Source organism: Bombina bombina, chromosome 2 (assembly GCF_027579735.1).
Source record: "Bombina bombina isolate aBomBom1 chromosome 2, aBomBom1.pri, whole genome shotgun sequence".
NCBI lineage: Eukaryota > Metazoa > Chordata > Amphibia > Anura > Bombinatoridae > Bombina > Bombina bombina.
In genome coordinates, this window is record NC_069500.1 from 1,316,976,999 (window position 1) to 1,316,992,975 (window position 15,977).

A 15,977-nucleotide genomic window follows, 5' to 3' on the forward strand; every position below is an offset into this window, starting at 1 on the left:
GAGATGGATGGAGAGATGGATAGATAGAGAGAGATAGAGAGATGGAGAGATAGATAGATGGATGGATAGATTGGAGAGATGGATGGAGAGATAGATAGATGGATCGATAATATAGATGGAGAGACAGATAGATTCAACCAATGGAGAGATAGACAGATATAAATGTTCAATATGAAAGGTACTTGTTGGGTACCAAAATGGTATTGGTGTATGTTTTTATGAGGAACAATAAATATTAAGTTTAAAAAAAAATGATTAGTTTTCAGAAAATGCAATCTTAATAGGAACGATAGATAGATAGATAGATAGATAGATAGATAGATAGATAGATAGATAGATAGATTAGAGGGATTAGATAGATGAAGAGATATTATAGATGGAGAGATAGATTAGATAGATGTAGAGATATTATAGATGAGAGATAGATTAGCTAAATGGATGATGGATAGATGGATAGATAGATAGATAGATAGATAGATAGATAGATAGATAGATAGATAAAATAGATTAAGAGATAAATTAGATAGATGGAGAGAAAGATAGATTAGTCAGATGCAGAGATGATAGATAGATAGATAGATAGATAGATAGATAGATAGATAGATAGATAGATTAGAGGGATTAGATAGATGAAGAGATATTATAGATGGAGAGATAGATTAGATAGATGTAGAGATATTATAGATGAGAGATAGATTAGCTAAATGGATGATGGATAGATGGATAGATAGATAGATAGATAGATAGATAGATAGATAGATAGATAAAATAGATTAAGAGATAAATTAGATAGATGGAGAGAAAGATAGATTAGTCAGATGCAGAGATGATAGATAGATAGATAGATAGATAGATAGATAGATAGATAGATAGATAGATAGATAGATGGAGAGATTGATAGATTGGATAGATAGATGGAGAGATAAACTAGATGGAGAGACAGATAGATTAGACAGATGGAGATAGATAGATAGATAGATAGATAGATAGATAGATTAGATAGATGGAGAGAGATTATAGATGGAGAGATAGATTAGATAGATGGAGATATAGATTAGATATAGATAGATAGATAGATAGATAGATAGATAGATAGATAGATGGAGAGATCGATTAGATAGATGGAGAGACAGAAAGCTTAGTCAGATGCAGAGATAGATAGATTAGATAGATGGAGAGACAGAAAGCTTAGTCAGATGCAGAGATAGATAGATAGATAGATAGATAGATAGATAGATAGATAGATAGATAGATAGATAGATAGATAGATAGATAGATAGATAGAAAGGATAGATAGATAGATAGATAGATAGATAGATAGATAGATAGATAGATAGATAGATAGATAGATAGATAGATAGATAGATAGATAGATAGATGATAGATAGATAGATAGATAGATAGATAGATAGATAGATAGATAGAAAGGATAGATAGATGGAGAGATAAGATAGATGGAGAGGCAGATAGATTAGACAGATGGAGCAAGATAGATAAATAGAAATGTTCTTTCTAAAAGGTACTAGTTGGGTACCAAAATGGTATTAGTGTATGTTAAGTTTTAAAAAAAACTGATTTGTTTCCAAAAAATGCAATCTTAATAGGAATGATAGATAGATAAAAGATAGATAATAGATAGATATAAGATAGATATAATTATTTTTTTAAAAACAAATACATGCTGCAATGCACTTTAATAGCAAAAGAAAGAAGGCAATGAAAAAAACAACTTGATAGCAAGTTAGTGACACAATCAGCTCTGACAGCAACTAATGTGTAATTTCCTCTTGTCAATACAGTGATTCTTTTTTCCACAAAGTTGCTATTCCTACGCATCAATTTCTTCAGCAAATGTGTATACACAAAGTTCATGTTTCAATTAATCATCTGTATTATACTGTAACAAAGGATAAAATACAAGTAGCTTATAAAAAACTGTCAACATCCTCTCACTTACTCTCTTTTATTTTGCAGGTTAGAGGTGTTAAAGGTGTTTTTCTGGCCAATCAAAAAATAGATGGAAAGGTTACGACACTTATCACCTACAATAAAGGGAGAGACTGGGATTATTTAACGCCACCAAGCATGGATATGAATGGCAAACCAACCAACTGTAAACCAGTGAGTCTGTATTTGATTGTTCCATATCCAAGTCATCCGGTCTTTATTTGTAAAGTTCAGTTTATAAAGACAAGATAAAAGACCAATCCTGGTTAATTCTGTCATCATTTATTGTGACATTATCACAGATGCTTTTTTTTCCGTAAAAAACACCATCATGCTGTGAATAATGCGCAGACAGGCGGGCACCACATAGTGTATACTGTTTACATATTAAAACCAGCATTTAGAATTATATAGGATCTGTACTCGCTAGTGAGTTGTGCACAATATGCCGACAAGGTGCTCTTTTGTCCTGCAGACTGTTCTTTGTAATGCTGGGCAAAAAGAGGCTGCTCCTAGGGGGGTAACTAACCATATAACAAACTATAATGCTATTGTTTGTCCCCTGTTTGTTTGCTTCTCTCTTTTTGTGTATGCCCGTTGGTAGGACTTCTGAAGCAGGGTTCTTTAATCTTATTTTCCCAAGACCTAGTGTAGCGATGCCCCATTCCTTTTCGACCCTATTTTTATGCTTGGTCTGAACATTTCTGAAAAGATAGCTAAAATTTTGGCTACTTGACTAAAATGTATTCATACTTAATTCCTGATTGTATTCAAACTTGAAAATGTTGTAAAAGGTAATACACACCACACACACGCTCATACAACACACACACAGTGGCGTCACTAGGGTTGGTGTTACCCCCCCCTCCCACAGAAAGCAGACACATACAAAAACAAAAACACAGGCACACACACATACAAACACTCAGACACACTTAAAAACACACTCAGATGCACACACAAACACTCGGAAGCATACTCAGACACACACACAAAAACACACACAGAAAAACACTCAGGCACACACACAAACACTTAGACACACACACAAAAACTCAGATACACACACACACACACACACAAAAGCACTCAGACACACACACACAAAAACATTCAGACACACACACAAAAACTCAGACACACACATACAAAATATGTCATCTGCACTGTATTATTTATAAAGCTCATGCCTAGAGCTGCTTCTTGGCTCCGCAGAGCATCAAATGAAAGATAAACAGTGCACTCTAAAATAAATCACTAAATAAAAGGTTTAGGCACGCAAACTATGAAAATTCTGCTCTCTGACTCTGTTCCAAGTCTGTCAGTGAACAGCCCCGGGCCACGTGCCTACCACTTCTTCTGGCTAATCACCTCTGCACTCTGCCCACCTCCAGACCCCCGCCTGCCCTCCCCTCTTACCTCTTCAGTGTGCACTTAGTGTATCGTAACCATACCGGTCTGGTGGGCATCATACATTGCTCCTTCATTTTAGAGACAGTGTCAGACAGTCATGCGGTCAGGTGCCAGGCATCCCCTCACAATTTCCCAGCTCCCGTTTAGAGAGACAGCACAGCAGTGAGTGACTCCACTGCTTCACACATCACTGAGCAGTGAGCACAGATAGACGGGCAGGTTTAGGCTAGCAGTGCAACTTCGCAAGCCCCACGGTACGCCCACAACATTCATAGTGAACTTGGGCAGGGGAGGAGCAAAGTACAAACAATCAAAAGCAGCCGGGAAAACTATTTGTGGAAATTGCAGCGCTGGCTCAAGGGACAAGCAAATTAAGTGTCTACAACTTCCCCAGTCCCACTAATGTTCACAAATGCTGGCACCTCTAATAAAAAAATCTATGCATCTCTACATTGTATTTCTTTGAATTTCAATAAAATGTAAAATAAAAAAAAATTCTGGTGGTGTCACCCCCTGGAAGGTGTCACCTGGGTGCAGCCCGCACCCCCCTAGTGATGCCACTGCACACACACACACCACACACACTCATACAACACACACACTCTCATATAACACACACACACACCACACACTCTCATACAACACACACAGTTGTGACCCAGTAAACATGGTTATGCAATCCACTTCTGCTTATCCTGAATCAATGGGCTGATAAATATTTGGCTATAGTATCCTTTCAAACAAGCCAGTATAGAGCTTATATGACAGTAATTAAAGTATCTGTATCAAGTCCAGGCTTCACAAAAGGCTTCCTGACTATTTTGCATGTCTGATACCAGATTCAGCACTCTCACAGCACTGTTTTACTAAACTTAAAATATTTTGGTTACTAAATGGACCCAAATTGGTCACAATTGTAAAAACAAAGTGTGGCATTACTAATAGCAAAATGGGGTTAATTAAAATTAATAAATATTCTCTAAAGTGGTCTTTCTATTTCATATCAGATATTTTTGTTTTGCTGTCTACAGACCAGCTTGTTTTCCAACAATTGAAGACATTCGATGTCTTTCCCTTAAACAAAATGTTCTTTCAGCATCCAAGTGTGAAAAACAAGTTAGGATCCCAAGATGTTACAGAAAACACACACATTTTGACAAGACACAAACGAAATTCTATTATATTGCATGATTCAGTATAATATATAATGCAAAAATGACCATTACTACAGGGGAAACGAATATCTACTCATGGTCTCTTATTATTGGACATCCACTGTCTTGTTTATATTTTGTCAGGAGTAGAATCCAGCACACAAAGCCCCAGTTAATGCAAACATTTGGAGGCCCACTGCAAAGACCTTTGCACTTCACAAAGTAAAGAGCCCAAGAAAGGTAGCATAAATCAGCAGATTCTTTATTCCAGTACAAATGTATCAAAAGATATAGCAACGTTTTGGTAGTGTTACCTTAATCATGCCATACAATTCACCATATATACATTGGTGCCACTAGAGGGCGCCATTACATTAGAAAATATTAACCCATAATGATACTTCCTAAAATGTTCACCTTTTAATACATAGTAGTATATACATAAGTATACTTAGTTAACAGGGCAATCTTCAACATCTAAACTTAGATCTGGTACTTTAAAAATAAAAATAAAATAATCATACTCTAAAGAGAGGAAGGAAAACCAGATTATAACATATTTATAAAAAAAAAACTGATAGATCCCAATCTTTGTTGAGACCAATAGGTTCTAAAGAATTGAGCTAATAAATCCAAAAACATTCACGTTGCTTAAGCAATAATTCTCTATTACCTCCTCTACGTGGCTTTATTACATGGTCTATGATCTGAAAATGTAACTGACTAATATTATGAAAAGCATTACAAAAATGGTTAGCTAGTGGGGCAGATTCCTTTTTCACTCTGATGTTACTTTTGTGCTCGGTTATCCTATCGCGGATGCATCGTGTCGTTTCTCCGATATAGGCCCACCACACTGGCATTTAATCATATATATATAACAAAAGTGGTATGACATATGTAATATCCTTTAATTTAATATTTTTTTCCTGTACCTGGATGATAAAAATATGCCCTTTTAACAATGTTAATGCAACATGAACACCTAGGCAAGGAAAACTACCTTTATTTTCAGTAGTAATATAGCCATGTTTCATGCCTTTTATTGAACCAATATCTGCTTTTACCAAACTATCTCTTATATTGGGGCTCCTTTTGTACGCTGGCATGGGTAGAGATTGAAATTCACTAATGTTGAGGTTACAAAATGCTAGTACTCCCCAATGCTTTTTAACAATTTTCTGTATAGCTTTACTTTGCATATTGTATTCAGATACAAAAGTCACAAGTTTATTCTTATCCTTCTTTTTTTATTTTCCATAGAATTATTAAGCAATGTTTCCCTGGGTATTTGCATTACTACAGTTTTAATTCCATTTTCAATTAGACTGGGGGTAACATCTTTCTCTGAAACGATCGCCAATTTCTCTCAGTCTATTCTCAGCGACTCTTTCATTGGCTACAATTCTACATACCCTTAGCAATTGACTTTTTGGTAAAGAATGAATTAAAAGGGGAGATTGTGCACTACTGTAATGTAATACATTATTACGATTTGTTGGTTTCCTATAAATATCGGTAACTAGAGCTGTGCCGTTCTTGATAATATAGCATCTAGGAATTCAAGATGAGTTTCACTCCACAGTAATTTAAATTTGATTGAATTGGTGGAAGAATTTAATTCATCCACAAAGCTTACCAGGGTTCCCCCAACCATACTCCAAAAATGTTGTCAATATAGCGCCACCATGTGGAGCCATATTGAATTAATTTCACATTTGTAAAAACAAATCATAATAATTTATTACACTACAGTAGTACACATTACCCCCTTTTAATTCATTTTTTACCAAAAAAGTAAATTGCTAAGGGTACGTAGAATTGTAGCCAATGAAAGAGTCGCTGAGAATAGATTGAGAGAAATGGGCGACCGTTTCAGAGAAAGAGGTTACCCCCCTAGTCTAATTGAAAATTAAATTAAAACTGTAATGCAAATACCCATGGAAACATTGCTTAATAATTCTATAGAAAGTAAAAAGAAGGATAAGAATAAACATATGACTTTTGTATCTGAATACAATATGCAAAGTAAAGCTATACTAAAAATTGTTAAAAAGCATTGGGGAGTACTAGCATCTTGTAACCCCAACATTAACGATCTCTACCCATGCCAGCGTACAAAAGGAGCCCCAATATAAGAGATAGTTTGGTGAAAGCAGATATTGGTTCAATAAAAAAAGGCATTAAACATGGCTATATTACTACTGAAAATAAAGGTAGTTTTCCTTGCCTAGGATGTTCCTGTTGCAGTAACATGGTTAAAGGGGCATATTTTTATCATTCAGGCACAGGAAAAAATGTTCAATTAAAGGATATTACACATGTCATACCACTTTTGTTATATGATTAAATGCCCGTGTGTGCCTGCCTATATCGGAGAAATGACACAATGCATCCGCGATAGGATAACCGAGCACAAAAGTAACATCAGAGTGAAAAAGGAATCTGCCCCACTAGCTAAACATTTTTGTAATGCTTTTCATAATATTAGTCAGTTACATTTTCAGATCATAGACCATGTAATAAAGCCACTTAGAGGAGATAATAGAGAATTATTACTTAAGCAACGTGAATGTGTTTGGATTTATGAGCTCAATACTTTAGAACCTATTGGTCTCAACAAAGGTTGGGATCTATCAGTTTTTTGGTAAATATGTTATAATCTGGTTTTCCTTCCTCTCTTTAGAGTATGATTATTTTATTTTTAAAATTTAGATCTAAGTTTAGATGTTGAAGATTGCCCTGTTAACTAAATATACTTATGTATATACTACTAATGTGAACATTTTAGGAAGTATCATTATGGGTTAATATTTTCTAATGTAATGGTGCCCTCTAGTGGCACCAGTGTATATTAGGTGAATTGTATGGCATGATTAAGGTAACACTACCAAAACATTGCTATGTCTTTTGACACATTTGTACTGGAATAAAGATTCTGCTGATTTATGCTACCTTTCTTGGACTCTTTACTTTGTTTATATTTTGGTTCTTTATTTTAAATGCTTCCATATTTTTATTATGGATCCATGGTTATGTTTCTCACTTTTGTTAGAATCTTTGCCTAAACTATATAATGGATTTACTTTTATTGTCTGCTTCATATGTGACTAAGTAATATATTAGGCATTGAGCAGGGAGCTCTCATTAGCCGTTAGGTTAGTCTATTATTAATGTTTTTAATTTTTACTATCTTGTGTTTCTTTTTCCATGGACTTTCAGGAGTTTAGAATCCAAGAATTGGGTAGAGTGAATGATATGAACAATTTGTTGTACATGATTTGTTGCACATAAGGGTTTTAAACTCAGATTTTATTGGGCATGCAAAGCAGATCATTTTTTCTAAAGGGGTAGTTTGTTGTGCACTATTACTTCCACATCTTTTATTAGCAGGTTGATTAGGTGCTTCAGTCACCAATTTTGCAGTCTATTTTATTCATAAGGACAATTCTCCTGCTTCTCAATTTCAGTTTTTCAAAATTCTTATTGCACTGCATTTGCAGTGGTAACTGTCTCGTTTAGGGACACATTAATAAGGGGTTGGAGAAGCTTTTGAGACTTTGAGGTTGGGTTTGAGGATGAATGAGTCAGAGCAGGTAAAATGCATTGGGATCTTGTAACCATATAAAAGTCATGGCACAAATCTGACTGAAATGGAACAGTTAAATACAAAAATTGACATGCAAATCAAATACACTCGCTTAAAATTACAAAGTGAACAACTTAATTATTGTTGTTTACCTCTCTGAATGTTAGATGTTCTCACTGCCAGAATGTACTCCTCCTTTCGTTAGGCTTTGGGATTCAAAAATATTTAAAGGATTTTGCTTTCTTATAGGCTTGCAGCGTAAACATTGGGTGGTTGCCCAATCTTCTATTTACTGAGCTTGAAGGATCACTGTAGTTTAGTTTTTCAGAAGATAGCTAAGATTTAATGGGGAAAAGTTAAGTTTGATGGTTGGGTGTTTAGGCTTTAGTTTGGGAAAAACTTTTGGTTTTGGTGATTCCTTTCATTTGCTGATTTTATCTTCCAGATCATCTTTTTAATACGTGCAGAGGGAAATTATTTGGATGTCAGTCTATCAGTTAATGAGGATTATGAAAAGGAATGTTTTGAGGTTGAGGTTATTTTCTCTTTGTAATTTGGGATGGAATCAGTATACTTTTGGTTTAGATACCAGCCAGAAATCACAGTAAAATTCACAAGATAATAGCTACCTTAAATAATTAATTATGGTCCCTGTGCTCCACGTAGAGTTAGAGAATGTTGATGTTGCAGGAAGGAAAACGTTCACCTTAGCAATTCTGATTGAAAGCTGTATTAGTTGAAATTCAGAGAGAGGATTTTAAGGGTTGTGGTCTTGATGGGTGGAAATATGTGCCCTAGTTAAAGTGTGTGATTGAGTGTGTGATTGGGCATATTGTGGCAGGAGGGTTTGTCCCAGGTCACAAATGTTGCAACAATATTTCAGAGGTACTGTTAAATGATAACAAGTTTTGGTGGCCGGGAAGCATGTGTTAGGCTTTATGGCCTTAGGAGTCTTCCCTTTGTGTGTTCTGAACTTATCTAAGTCTTGCTTTGGTTAGCCAAGGGAACCTCCCAAAGATATTTTTATTAGGTGGCAAGGACTTTTTCTTTGGGATATTTGTATAGCTCTTATATGTTTGGCATGTTCATTACATAAAATTTAAATAAAGAGCGTGTGAGGCATTCTCTTATTTTATGTTGCATTCTACTGGTTGTTTTGTAATACATATCTAATCATCTGTCTTATGTTTTTTCTTTAATCTTTTTCTACTGATGTAGATGTCAATCCCTCTTTTAATTCTGCTACTACCAGCATTACTGTGTATCTTCTTTGGAGATATTCTCTTTATTGTTACAACAACAGAAAAGGGACATTGGCACAATCTGTTCATGATATGAAGTGCAAGCTAAAAAAGCCTACTGCTTTGACACATAACAATAAAGTAACATTAAGATTTTAGAAAAAGAAAATGAAATCCATGATCACATTACACAAATTATGTTTATTACAACACAACTTAAAGCTGGAGGAAAGGAGATTTAATCTCCAGCAATGTAAACATTTTTTCACTGTAAGAGTAATACAATTGTGGAACTCTTCACAGAGGGATTGCCTTGTTCTTTAGGACTAAAACTGTACTGTTTAGCCAGGATCAGACTGATATACTACAGGAAAGTTCTTCTCTTTGAACGGGATATGTTGAGCAAAAGGAGGCTGGTCCTAGGGTGGTAACTGGCCATAGAACAAGCTATTTTGCTGTTGTTTGTTGCCAGGTTGTGCGCTTCTCTCTTTTTGTATATGCAAATTGTGGAACTCATTGCCTAAGGAGGTAGTGAATGCAATACCTTAGATACATTTAAAAATGATGTAGATTTATTATTGGCTAGAAACAGAATTAAAGGATATGATTGCTTGTGCTAATTGGATTACCTTTTTAATATGATTAAGCTAAGCTCAATTTGAGTTTTTATTGTAAATCATGTAAAATATGTATAGGTTGAACTCAATGGACTTCTTTCAACCTTATCTACTATGTTACATATCAATTTAGTAACTTAAATGACATATGGATATATCAGCACAGCCACACTTAATCAAAGGGACTTAAAGGGCCACTAAACCCAAAATATTTCTTTAATGATTCGGGTAGAGAATACAAATTTAAACAACATTACAATTTACTTCTATTATTTATTTTGCTTCATTTTGTAGATATCAGTTGAAGAAAAAGCAATGCACATGTGTGAGCCAATCACATGAGGCTTCTATGTGCAGCAACCAATCAGCAGCTACTGAGCATATCTAGATATGCTTTTCAGCAAAGAATATCAAGAGAATAAAACAAATGATATAATAGAAGTAAATTAGAAATATGTTTAAAATTGCATTCTCTTTTTAAATCATGAAAGAAAAAATGTGGGTTTCATGTCCCTTTAATAATTTATATTTAAAAAGACATGAAACCCAACAAATTTATTTCATGATTTAGATAGATCATACAGTTTTAAACAACTTTCCAATTTTTTTTCATTATCTAATTTGCTTCATTTTCTTGGTATCCTTTGTTGAAGGAGCAGTACTACACTACTGAGAGCTGGCTGATATGACAAGAAACATATACGGACTGCCACCAATCAACAGCTTCTGAGCTTACCTAGGTATACTTAGCAACAAAGGATACACAGAGAATGAAACACATTATAGAACATAATAGAAATAAATTGGAAAGTTATTGAAAATTGCATTACATATCTGAATTGGGAAAGAAAAAAACTGGGGTTTCATGTCCCTTTAAAGAGAGAATATTGGACTAAAAATCTATCTTATATTTCTGTTGGAAAAAATAATTAAGTACTTTCCAAAATAACATTTTTGAGAGGGTTATATTTTGCGCTTTTAGTAAACTGTAAAAATAATAATAATAATTCTGTTTTATTTTGCTTTATTTTTCTTTCCTTCAAAGCCTGATTGTCATCTTCACCTACATCTCCGCTGGGCAGACAATCCGTATGTATCAGGAACAGTTCATACCAAGGACACTGCTCCAGGTCTTATCATGGGGGCAGGTACGTTATAGAACTTTCTCTTTTTTAATATAGGCCAACACTACTATTTTTTTTTTTTTTTGAGAAATGCAATTTTCTATTTTTATTTTGATGTATCAACAATGCAAATCATACACACTAAAAGATTAACACAGCTTATTACGTTATAGGTTTAAGAAGCACAAAAGGCATTAGTAAAATAATGAAGCATTTAAAACACAACTCAGTAAAGTAACATTTACTTCATTATTAAAATTGAAAGATTTAAAAAGTATGGGTAAATCTTAGGCTTGCCGTTACACCAACAGCCCATTGGAATAGAGCTCCACAAGTTCAGTTTTTCACACATTAGGGCAGCTCTCAAGCAACAGAGACAGCTATTAAAAGAGTTGGCAAAATTAATGAAGTCAGGGTTGTGGACTTGAGTTGCTTGACTTGAACTTGACTTGGACTTGAGTCCCAAATTTCATGACATGCAACTCGACATAATCAAAGAATACTTGCAACTCGACTTTGACAACAATGACTCATGCCTTCTGTCTTGAAAAGACTTTATACATTTTAAAGCCAAGTACTCCTTTTTTAATAGCACCCACCATATTTATTTAGATAACATCTATCTCTCTATCTAAAATATATATATATTAACTATTTCAAAGTCTAAAGCATTTTTAAATTACTTTATGGGTTTGTTTGCATACATGTTTTATGTTTCTTCTCTCACATGTAACGTGTGGTGAAAATATGGTAGCAGTTATTTCTTCTGCATCTGTGTTTCCTGTCTCATCTGTTCCCTTGAGGTACCAAATAACTGTTCTAGAGCTTAGATATAAAACCACTCACTATCACACATTCTCTCTCTCACACACACAGCAGTTATGTTACTTCTATAAAATAATTTTGTATTTGTTACTCTCAGTTACCAATAAAATTCTGACTTTTCACTGCTTGTCCTTAAGTTTATGTCACACTTTTATGCACATCCTTAGGCATAGATGGGTGTCCTTAGTGAAGATAGTCTATACCTAATTTCACATGAAATTGAACTGCGAAGTGATAAACATATTTTAAAAGCCTTCCTGATATAAATTAGTATAAATTGACTATAGTTATTAATACTCTGACACTAAACTGGGCAAAGAGCACTAATGACTTGTTTAACATTTGAAGCTTGGCAACATGTCTTGGACTTGTCTGTCTTTACTTGGAACTTGACTTGGGACTTGCCTGTGTTGATTCAGGACTTGACTTGAAACATCAACGCAAAGACTTACTTACTTGTGATTTGCAAAACAATGACTTGGTCCCACCTCTGATGATTGTACATTATTTATTTTTTAACCATACTTAAAGAAAACCGTTTATGTAAATATTTATTTTATATTAGAAAGTCCTTTAAAGTTTTTTTCTTACACCACCATTATAATCTGTTTATCTATGTCCATTAAAACTTTATTTTTCTTATTTGATTTTTCTAAAAAAAGATCAAGCTGTTAACCCTAAGAGGCCTATTTATGAAAGTTCTTGCGGCCCTGATCCGACAGTGCGGATCAGGTCCGCAAGACCTCGCTGAATGCAGAGAGCAATACACTCTCCATATTCAGCATTACAACACCGCCCCCTGCAGGCTCGCGGCCAATCGGCCGCCAGCAGGGAGGTGTCAATCAACCCGATCGTACTTGATCGGGTTGAATTCCGGCTATTCCTGTCCGCCTCATCAGAGCAGGCGGACAGGGGTATGGAGCAGCGGTCTTTAGAACGCTGCTCCATAACTTGTGTTTCTGGCAAGTCAAACATGGGCCCTCAAGTTCCATACAGAGCTTGAAAAATGGGCCTCTTAGAATGAAACCAGCATTACATTTTTATTTGGAAAAATCTCTCTCTGTGTATATAATAAAAAATGATGCAATATCACTCACTCTAAATTTTAAATGAGCAGTAGATTTTTTCCTGACATTTCCCTGCCACCTGTGTTATGTGACAGACATCAGCGGATCACAGCCTCATATAAGTATACGCTATGAAATTATACATGCACGTGTTCAGTAGACGCTGGTGCACATAAAAACAATGACATGCTCTATCATGTAAATTTCATTTTGAATTTAGTGTCCATTTAACAGTTGCAGAGAAAGTTTCCCTATTGTCAAATTCTCCACAAGCCTAAAAAGTGGAATAGTAAGTTTATAGGGTCATTTAGGTTTCAATAAAATACAAATAGTAGCCATTTTAAAATACCTTGGGGACAATTTATCATGTGTCTGGCGGACATGATGCGCTGTAGTGATCATGTCTGTCAGACATCGATAAATTATATATTCTGTTGAACTGCTTGTGCAATGCCACCCCCCAATTTGCCGCTTGCAGGAGGTGTAAATCAACCCAATGGTATGCCATTGGTGGTGTACAGTGTTAAGGAGCAGTGGTCTTAAGACCACTGCTTCTTAACTCCTGTTTCCGGCGAGCCATGATAAATCGGCCCCCTTGTGTCTGCATGCCCCAGTAAGGATTAGCTAGACAAATAGCATGCTCTTTATTGTTGTAACAACAGAATATACAAAGTAAACATTTTTTTAAACTTGTGAATACCTATCTTATGTGGCACACTCACAAGTTGATCAAAACTCAAAGCAAATAGATTTGGACTGTATAGCAGTGCATACTGTATATGTGACACATCCTCCATTTTAAGACAACAAATTCTATGAAGCAGTGATTAATTTGACACACACTAAGTAATGATATTGTAAATTTATTTTCATTTTGTATTTCTTTTCCATATTAGGCAACCTGGGTTTGCAGTTAGTGGAGTATAAAGAAGAAATGTATATCACCTCAGACTGTGGCAACACATGGAGACAAGTAAGGCATTGGGGACTTCCCATGGTGCACTCTCAGCTTGATATATACAATTGGTGACATTCACATATTTATCAGTTGAAATATAGCACTTTTTAGGCATAGAAAATTATACATAAGGACCTGTTGTGTAAGCTGGGACCCCCATTGTCTCTATTTATACTAAACTTATTCTGGAACAGTTGTAATATTATAATAATTTTCCTCACATCACATTGCATTATGGGTAATAAGGTATTATACATAAGCAACAATAATAAATCAAACACATAATCCTACTTTAATTTAAAAGTATATGTAGACCCCCCTATGCTGGTATCTTAGAGCTGCTGGTCATGTTTATTTTCTGGAGAGTCCTGTGCATATAAAAAGAAAGCAGCTCGATCCTCCTTTTCCTACAGAGCACCACATTTATGGAACGGCCTCCCGCACACTTTCAAACCTTCCCCATGCCTAATATCCTTTAAGAGATCCCTCTCTGCATATCTCAAAACAGAATGTGCCTGCCATGGTTGATTATATATTTCTTACCTGTTCTATACATTTTGCATATAATTTGTATTAATATTGTTTCTGTATTTTATTGTACTCTATTGTAACAATGCAATGTTTTGTGGAAATCTAAATGTATCCTTCCTGGTAAAATATTTTATAAATAAATAAGGAGGAAAACATTTAAGTTAAAATCTATAATTAAATGTATTGATTGCCTAATGAGCTCATCATTATTATTATTAATAGCTATTGGGCATTATTGTTGATTCCTTTTAATTATTGTTTATATACACAACATCATACCATATCATGCAATGCTCTAGATATTAGTAAGTAGATAATACTTGAATTAAATGTTTGACAATCTGTAGTGTTCAAAAAGCATAACTAGCTCAACCATTTTTTTATTCCTGCTATTTAGTTTTTACTTGTTAATGAGACAAAACTGCATTTTTGGGCTTTAAGTTTTGTTTCATTTAGCATTAAAAAACAGTTATATTTATTCCTGTATTTTTTTTAAATGCTTTGTATAAGCCACATCCCCAAACTTTATGAAATAGTGATGTCTGATAAAAAAATCTTATAGAAAGAAACCCCAGTAGAAATATTTGACCTTCTTCTTCTTAAGCAAGTCTAGCAGACAGTAACTGGAAAGATGACTGGAAGTGTATATTATAGTATATGTGGTTATCACATCCATCATACAACTAAACTGTTAATGATAACCTGACCAAAATAAGAATAAATATGTTTTGGCCCTAATGGGATCAGGAATAATAGCTGGTGTTACCTATCTGTATGTTACCCAATTTGTTAGCATCATAAGGATGAAATGTGTTGTTGTTCCTTAGGATTCCCATGGCTTTGAAGAATAAAGGGAAATATTGGTTCAGATATTTATTTGCCTGAAAACGAGTATAGCAAAATATTGCAGTGCAGAAGAAATAGTCCCTCGATGGTGTGAGATCAAGAGCAAATTGAACTGGTGTGCAGAGGGGAGCTGTCTACTTTTTCAAGCTTTTAGAGGAAGCAAGAGTATATTAATGTATATGGTAGTTGGATGGGAACAAAACTATAGTATGTGAATGATATATGCAAAAACTGAAGAAGATTAAAGGAATGCTGTAGTTGTAGGTACATAAATAATGCTGGAAGTTCTACATTATATAGAGGAATTATACAATTTTTTTTACTTTTTATTTTCTTGGAGGTTTGTAACATAAGTAGCTACAATTTTCCCAAATTTTATGTGCTAAGGCATAAAAAATGTCTTCTAGTGCTGAAACTATTTTGCCCTAGGATAAGGCATCTAAACAATTTGCAATTTAGTGTGTTTTTTTTTTAAAAAAAAAAAATGCTAGTTATTGAGTCAGTACCCTCCAATATTGGCTTAGGGACTTGGAAATTGTATAAATCTCAAATACTTATTTGGTTTTCACAAAAAGTGGGTTATTATCTTTAAAGACGCTTATGATCTCACTGCTTAACAGTGATGGGTTTGGGGAGTTATCAGTGTAGAAACTTAAACTTAGCAA

General features: G+C 34.6%; 1 protein-coding gene across 1 annotated transcript in view; it reads left to right on the forward strand.

Annotated features, from left to right (window-relative positions):
- The window catches only part of SORCS2 (sortilin related VPS10 domain containing receptor 2), a 1,789,666-nt gene that overhangs the window by 1,436,396 nt on the left and 337,293 nt on the right, over positions 1-15,977 (forward strand). The window contains exons 10-12 of the mRNA XM_053704165.1: positions 1,975-2,121; positions 11,007-11,109; positions 13,874-13,950. Of these exons, the coding sequence (XP_053560140.1) occupies positions 1,975-2,121; positions 11,007-11,109; positions 13,874-13,950 (327 nt within the window). The remainder of the gene's footprint in view (positions 1-1,974; positions 2,122-11,006; positions 11,110-13,873; positions 13,951-15,977) is intronic.